The following is an 8,429-nucleotide window of genomic DNA, read 5'->3' as shown; positions in this document are numbered from 1 at the left end:
TTTTTATTTTTAAGTTGTATATTTTAAATGCCATATTTTTAAACCTGAAGCTTGGGGACCCGCAATGAGTTGAGCTTCCTGAATTTCTCAGTCTGGCAAACATTCCAAAGTGTATTATCCTACTCCAATCCAGCTCTGTGTGATGTACGACTTTATATGGCTCTGGTGTAATGTAGCCACATTGATTTCCCTACTTTTATCACAAGTGGGTAACACTCAATAACAGCACTGTTTTGAATGTTATGTGCAGGTTTAGCTCTCCAAAAATGAATCAGGCTGAATGGGCATTTTCATCTGCTTAGAGTATTTCAAAAGAATTTAGAAGGTTAGTAAATAGAGCAAAGTATCTTTTTTACATGAACAATTTGTCATACCGATTTAGTCTGCTGTTCATTTAAAATGAAATGTGAAATTGTAAAGTCTCAGCTGCAGGAGGTGAAAATCTTTGGACTTGCTTAGGAATTGGATATATATTTGAAAAGGAGACAAATTTCAGGGCTACGGGGAAAGGGCAGGGGACTGGGTCTAATTAGATGGCTACACTTCAGAAGTACTATGTTGGCCATAAAGACGTCCAGTGGTCGTGAAAAACGCTGTATAAATGCTGCTTTTTTTCTAAGAGCCAGTGCAGGCATGATGGGCCAATCGGTTCCCTTTCTGCTTACCATCCTATGATTCATTCTCTCATGGCAAATACTGAAATGTTATCATGGAATTTTGACAACCATTTGGTCTTCAGGCAGGATCGTGGCTTGTCAGCCCATTTCAATTAGTGAAGCAATGCAATTTTAATACCATAACCTCCATTTTCAGTGGAATACCACATCAGGCTTGGAACACTGGCAGAGCAGTGCTTGAGGTGGGGATTGGTAATGTCTGAGCACTACTTCCCCATTTCTTTTCGCGACGTATACTGTTGGTTGCTTTCAGCCATCAGAAAATCAGTGAGCAGTCCTGTATTTCTTCGCCTGCAGTGGCCACAGTTAGCACCGATAAATAGTCAGATGTCACCAGAGATGCAGTTTTCATTTCAGTTAGGGGTACTGCTGTGTCCTTATAATGCCAGATCAATGTAAGAACATCTTTAAGGCCCTGAACTGTGTCAGCAGTCCTGGCAGGTGGGTGGCCGATCCAGCTCCGTTTGATCGTGGTGATTTTTATTTTGAGCAACTGTATTATTTTAACTATTTTCTGCTCAGCCTATTTGGTGTGACTCAATATACATTTCTTGTTTGCAGTTTGTCAAGTATGTTGAAAGAGATGATTATTACATGTTGCTACAGAGGGATATATAGATTTCTTTTGGAATTGATCAGGTTTACATATTAAACTCACGAACTGGCAAATTAATTATACTAAATTTTAAACTTATTCAATTTTATTATGAGCTTACAAAGATGGAATTCTCTAGTTTTTATCGGCTTTTTATGTGCTGAAGTTTTTAATTCAGACGCTTTGGGCTGGATTTTACAGGGCCCCCAACGTCTGGCTCTGTGGTGGGGGTAGGGAGGGGCCGGAAGATCATTCTGGCAGTGGCCCGCCACGGAGCCTGGCGCCCAGAGGGTCAGGCCAGATCTTCCCAGCGGCAGCAAGGCTCCGTGGTGGCCCCCCTGCCACTGGGTGACGGGAGCTGGATTAACATATGGTAATTAATTAAATGCATACATTTAAATACACTTGGTTGCGATCTAACGGTCGGGCCGCGATCTTCAGAGTGTCGGTCGGCACTCCCATGCCTTCACTTTCCTGCCTGGGGAAAGCAGGTGCCGCAGTGATGGGGAAGGGGGGAATGTGAGATTTTTAGTGTCCGAGAGGTGGGGCGGGTGGGACGGGGTCAAATTTTGGTCATTATTGTAGGGGAAGGGGTGAACTGTTAACTTTGTTCAGTTTGGGTGGGGGCGAAGGTCATATTTGAAAGTTAAGTATTTGGTGGGGGAAGGGCAGCTACTTATTTTTATGTTGTGGGTTGGGGAAAGGGGCGATAGAATTTTGATTTGAACAGTGGTGGGGGTGAGGGGGGGTTCCCTTTAAAAGTTTAAATTAGTCGGCAGGGCTGGCTGTCCTTTAAAAATAGCGCCAGTGGCTGCGCACAGGCAGCTGACACCATTTCTGATGTCTGAGAGCCTGCCCCTCCAAGTGATGGGGGTGGGGCTGGGGGCAGGTGGGCTGACCGGGGTATTAAAATGAGTTACCGCACGGGAGGTCATGGCGGTGATCTCTTGCACGTGTGGGTTGCCATTTTTATCACCTGCCGTCGCTCTCGGTGGCGGGCGCTTAAAATCCAACCCTTTATTTTCCTTAAATGTGTAATATTCTTCAAGTTTAAATGACAGAGAAAATACTGTCATTTATATAGCACCTTTCATAGAACGTCTCAAAGTGCTTTACAACCAATAATGTACTTTGTGTTGTAATCGAAATGCAGCAGCCAATTTATGCCCAGCAAGATCCTACCAACAACAGTGTAATAAATGACCAGATCATCTGTTTTATAGTGATGTTGATTAAGGGATAAATATTGACTGGGACACTGGAAAGAACTCCACTGCTTTTTTTCCAAAATAGTTTGGAATCTTTCACATCCAGCTGAGAGGGGAAATAGGTCCTCATTTGACTAATCTGAAAGATGGCATCTCTGACACTGCAGCACTGCTTCTGCACTGCACTAGAGTGTCAGCCTAGATTTTGTGCTCAAGTCTCTCAAGTGAGAAACTGCAAACTTCTGACTCAGGTGAGAGTGCTATCCACTGAGCCAAGGCTGACATCTTTGAGTGAACAGAACATGTAATCAGTTTTCACTGTTGCAGGGACTATAGTATCTCTGGCTGACAGAATGAGTGATCTGTTCCCAGGACTGCTCCTTGTTGTCCACTCGGCGATGTCGAATGGTGGCTTTTTGCGTTCATCCCATCCAATAATTTTTTCCCCTTTCGTTTTCTCCCTGCATTAGCTGAATAATTTGAGGATTTGGTTTGTGAACTCTGTTGTCTTTTTAAAAGGCATAGACTGCTTGAATCAGCATGAGCCTCAAAGGAGAGTCTCATTGACTCCAGTGCCAATTTGAAATCCAGAATCTGAGGGACTTATAATAGCAAACAGCAGGTTGATCTTGATTTTTGAGCCAACTGCAACCTCAATTTGTCATTTTCTAGATGTGCTGTTAGTAATAACAGGTACTTTCTATGATCTCATTGCTTTAGCAGCAGAGAGTGACCTTTTATGGTGTGTTTTGATTAACAACAAAACATAGTTCAGTGCAGCCTGGAGCAAAACCAGGTTGTTCAGGTCTCATAGCAATGAAAGACCTGTACTGCTTTCCAAATCCACACCCATTATAAATGGAATAACTGCTTATGTATTTCTCATGTTGAAAGAATAAGTTTTTAAAAAAAAGAGTATCTCAGAACATTGCCTGTATTTTTTCTCTGAAATATTTGCACTGTGATACACAATTGCCAGTGCAGTTTCCAAAAGGGAGACGGTGCATCCTGCGTCATGACATGGCAGGTTTCATGTCTGGAGCACATATCGAGTACCAATCCCCATCTCGCCTCCCACTGTGTTGAACATTGGATCATTTAAAGTTAATTTGAAAAGAAGACCAAATGTAAACTGGGGAAGGGGTAACGGGACTTTGGTCTGGAGCCAGCCAGGGAAGAATGCGAGTGGAATCAAGTCAGGGCCAGGAAAATTGGAAGCTGGCCACACACAAGTTAAAGCAGAATTCTATTTGACCTGCATTTAGTCCAGAGGATCAAATAAAATCTGGATTCTGGAAAATGGCTGATAGCTGTGTCTTGATTGTGACTCACCCAATTCAGAGAATGTTGATCATTAAACATTGTGACTTGATTACTTCACATTGCAATATTTCAGCCTACAACTCTCAAAAATAGGGCAGAGATGTGCTTGGAGGATTAAAATTTGTACTGGAATGGTTTCCATAGTAGCAGTGATAGTAATGTGATGTTCAGTCAAGCAACCCGGAGCACTCGTTCTCTCTCTCTCTCTCTCTCTCTCTCTCTCTCTCTCTCTCTCCCCCCCCCCCCCCCCCCCCATCCCCCCCCCTCTCTTTCTCTCCCCCACCCGCCCACCTCACACTCTCCCCCTCCCTCCCCCACTCTCTCGCCCCAACCCTACTCCCCCCCCCCCCCCCACTCAATCATTGATTCGCTCTAATTGCAAAGAGATGCCAAGTGGAATTAAATATTAAAGGTTAATTTTAAAACCTAACTACCCAGATGTGTTCTGATATACCTTGTATCAAGAACTGGAAGGGTGTTAATTTTATTTTGAAGGTGTTTCATGGGCATGTGCCACAATAACTTTGTTGCTCCACCTATTCTGATGATTTGTTGACAGTAATTATGTTGTCCCACCTACCATTATAGGGAATTGCAGGGATAAATCAATATCTTTCCTCATTTCCAGAAAGCTTTGCTTTTGTGATGAGCACTTCCATGGCTGTAGATTTGTATTTCTTTATTTTAAATATAAAAGTAGAATAGTTTAAGTACTTATTCTTCCTGCCACCTATCCTATAAATTAGCAAAAATATATTTCTGACCTAAAATGGGTTATCTTCACATTCGGCATTTAGTTTATTGCACAACTGTGTGCAGCTGGTAATGACTTTTCCTGGCTCTGTTAATTCTGGTCTAGTCTCTAATACTGTTTTCTAGGTTCTGGAGCTGTAACTACACACCACTCTTCGTGGTTCGGGCCAAGAAGACAGCTCCAAATTGACGCAGCTCACGCAAGAATTTTGGAAATGATGCATTTTGGAAGGAAAAATGGAGAGGGGCAATATAAAATAAATGGTGCAATTTTAAGGGGGGGTGTGGGGGTGCAGAAACAGAGACCTGAGCAGTCCACATACATAAGTTTTGAAAGCAGAGCAAGTTGAATTTTTTTTTTAAAACAGCATATGGGATCGTTGGCTTTATAAATAGAGGTACAGATTACAAAAGCACTAAACCCTTATAAATCATGAGTTGGGAGTCATCTGGAGTATCTTGTCAAACTCTGGGCACCATACTAAGGGAAGGACATTAAGGCTTTAGAGAGAGTCCACAGGAGATTCATCAGAATAATACCAGGGATGAAGGACTTCAGTTATGTGGAGAGACTGGAAGCTGAGATTGTTCTTCCAGAGAAGAACTGGTTCAGGGGAAATGTAATGGAGAATAGAGTGGTTTAAAATTGAGGGGTTTTCATGCAGTAGACAGGGAGAAACTGATTCCGCTGACAGGAGGGCTGGTAACCGGAGGACACAGAATTAAGGTAATTGGCAAAAGAACCGGGGGGAGATGAGACCTTCTATTTCTATGCAGCAGGCAAGCCTTCTCTTGCGAATTGTTCACAATAGGTGCAATTGCTCAGGCAACTCCAACTTCCTTTGTGAGAGGGCCGTGAAATCTCGCAATTTTTCTGCTGCTGACATTTGCTTGGGGAGCTGGGTTGCTGACTGGCAACTTGGTTCTAGAAAGCAGCTCTGCAAGACCCCAAAACGGCTACTGTTTTTTTTAAAAAACAGGCAAGTATCCCATAGGGGTAAGGCTGGGGACTGAGGTGAGGGCCAGTGTGCTCGCGCAGCCTTTCTTTCGGCTCAGGCACTACAGAAGCACTCGGTGGTTGACTTAAATTTTCGGCCTAATTTTCAAATTCCTGCATGCTCCTTCTACTCCTCCAACACAAAGCTTTAGTTTTTTTTGTTTCACTTTATTATTTATACCTTAATTTAGCTACTGCAGTCCTGCCCCCTCTGTTCGGTTCTCTCCACCCTCTCTAACATACTTCTATTGTGCCTTTCATTTCCCAACCTATTTTTTATTAATTTCCCCCTCCTCCTTTGCATCCACTGTTGTGTGCTCCTCAATGTAAAGCACTTTCAGATGTACCCCTACGTAAGGAATAGTGTAGAATTGCATATTATTGTCTATTGATATTACAAGAGCACCACAGTAGTACTGTTCACTAAGTATCTATTATTCTATATGACTGTACCCAACCAGTCTGTGCTTGCAAAACTCAAAACATGGTGTCCAACATTCGATGTGATTCCGCGATTGAACAACATTTGCTAAATAATCCACAGTGTGCTAAGAATTACACTGACAACCAATTTAAGATTGTCAGTAGGGCTCAGTGTGGCGCATTTGCACGTACTGGAAGCTACATATATTGAGACACAGCTGCCTGTTCTTTGCAGACATAAAGAATATGTACAAACATTGTGACTGTTTCAGCCAAACACAATAAGTGACAGTCATTCTTTGCTGGTTCATTCCTCAGGGCAATGCCTTGACCAATTAGTCAAGCTGCCTGGTTTAAATTTTAAACAAAGCTTGGCAGTTAACTGTCAGTCACTGTAAACTGGTGCATTCGCCATGGCAACGTCTCTACCAATCAAAGTTCACTTGCCAACCAATCAACACTCTCTTCTCATGCAGTATAAGTTGTTGTTTTCCCTTACATTGGTTATTCTTGAGATTGTCCTGATGAGTGCAAGACGAAAAGCTTCGATATCATGTCTCTATTTTCAGCAATAGTGTAATGGGTTCATACTTAAGTTACTCAGTTCTGTAATACTAAATGAATATTATGTGTTGTATAATACTTCCAAATACAGTAGTTAGAGCCTTTGCTTTTGTTTCCAGAGCTAAGCATATGAACCTACGAATTAGGAGCAGAAGTAGGCCATTTGGCCCCTCAAGCCTACTCTGCTATTTAATAAGATCATGGCTGTTCTGTTTGTGTTTCGAATTCCACACTCCCATCTACCCCCAATAACCCGTATGAAAAGTATGAAAACTAAAACTCAGCATTCATTATTACCTATTAATTCTTTCCCCTTTTTAAAAGTGAATTAAGTTACTGGCCAGACTCATTGTTGTAGAAACAGAAGAGAAGGCGATTCGGCACCTCGAGCTTGATCCACCATTCAGTTAGATCATGGCTGATCTGTCTCTGAACTCCATTTATCTGCCATGGTTCCATAAGCCTTAATACTCTTTAATAAAAATCTATTAATCTCAGTTAAGGAATTTTCATTGGAACTTTAGCCTCAGTTGTGTTTTGGGGGAGAGAGTTCCAGATTTTCCACTATTCTTTGTGTGAAGAAGTGCTTCCTGACATCACCCCTGACTGGCCTAGCTCTAATTTTAAGGTTATGCTCTCTTGTTCTCCACCAACAGAGGAAATCGTTTCTCTCTTTTTGCCCTATCAAATCCTATAATCAGCATTTTTTCTAGTCAGGGGAATACAAGGCTAGTCTATGCAACCTGACTAGTGAATGTGCACTGCACACATTCCAAGAGGTGTTGTGCCCAGAACTAAATACAGTACTCCAGATGTAGTCTAACCAGTTATGCCAGGCATACAGGAGCTGAAATTGTGATGCTGGGCCTTGGCACTTGTACTGTGAGAACAATTACAAGAAATAGTCAATACTGTAAATAACTACTAGAAGAAGAAACTTGTTCCCAAACACTGTTGATTTTTTGTTTAAATGGCTTGTTTCTAACACCATGCTGCAAAATTCTCTGCACTGTACACTGTCAGGCCACAGGTCATAGTAACTTGGTGAGCCAGGTTTTATAGTACACGTTTGAAATGTTCATGGCGATCTGTGTCGCTGTTTTCCCTCCAGTAGTTCTGCTCTTTTTAAAAAATAATTTGCTTTTCTGTATAATTATTGTGATGTAACACACATGGTTTCTTTGCTGCAGGTGACAAACTTCAGCTTTCCAAGAAGGAAAAAGCAAAACAACGGCGTGAGCGATGGCTTCAGAGTGAGTACCACCCAGTACATCATATTTTGGTCGAATACTAATTCTTCTAAAGCTGTCTGTTTAGTTTAACAATAAATATAGATCAAAAGCAAAAGAGATGCACTGGAGCTTTATTTTATAAATTGAAAGGGGATAGTTTAAATGAATAGATATACACCACAGTTTGCATGTACCTATTCAGGTCTCCTTAAGAAGGATATAGTCGCCTTCGAGAGTGTAGAATCCAAGTTGACTCGACTGATTCCCGAGATGAGGGGATTGTCCTATGAGGAGAGATTGAGTAGACTAGGTCTATATTCTCTTGGGTTTAAGGGGCTTGACAGGTTAAATGATGACTGGTTGTTTTGCCTGGCTGGAGAGTCTAGAACTAGAGGTCACAGTCCCAGAATAAGTGGTCGGCCATTTTGGACTGAGATGAGAAATTCCTTCACTCAAAGGGTTGTGAACCTTCAGAATTCTCTACTGAAGAGAGCCAAGGATGCTCCGTCATTGACTATATTAAAGTCAGAGAGCGACAGACTTTTGGATACTAAGGAAATCGAGGGATGTGGGATAGTGCAGGAAAGTATAGTGTTACAACCAACCGCTCAAGACAAAGCCCCCAATCAAAATATACGATTCTGATTGGGGTGGGAG

At 42.0% G+C, this 8,429-nt stretch overlaps 1 protein-coding gene across 1 annotated transcript in view; it reads left to right on the top strand.

Moving 5' to 3' along the window:
* The window catches only part of slx9 (SLX9 ribosome biogenesis factor), a 149,693-nt gene that overhangs the window by 119,841 nt on the left and 21,423 nt on the right, over nucleotides 1-8,429 (top strand). The window contains exon 3 of the mRNA XM_068036001.1: nucleotides 7,731-7,793. Within this exon, the coding sequence (XP_067892102.1) occupies nucleotides 7,731-7,793 (63 nt within the window). The remainder of the gene's footprint in view (nucleotides 1-7,730; nucleotides 7,794-8,429) is intronic.

Source organism: Heterodontus francisci, chromosome 7 (genome assembly GCF_036365525.1).
Source record: "Heterodontus francisci isolate sHetFra1 chromosome 7, sHetFra1.hap1, whole genome shotgun sequence".
NCBI classification, from domain to species: domain Eukaryota; kingdom Metazoa; phylum Chordata; class Chondrichthyes; order Heterodontiformes; family Heterodontidae; genus Heterodontus; species Heterodontus francisci.
Note: the sequence above shows the minus strand (reverse complement) of the source record. Positions and strands in the feature narration are given on the sequence as shown.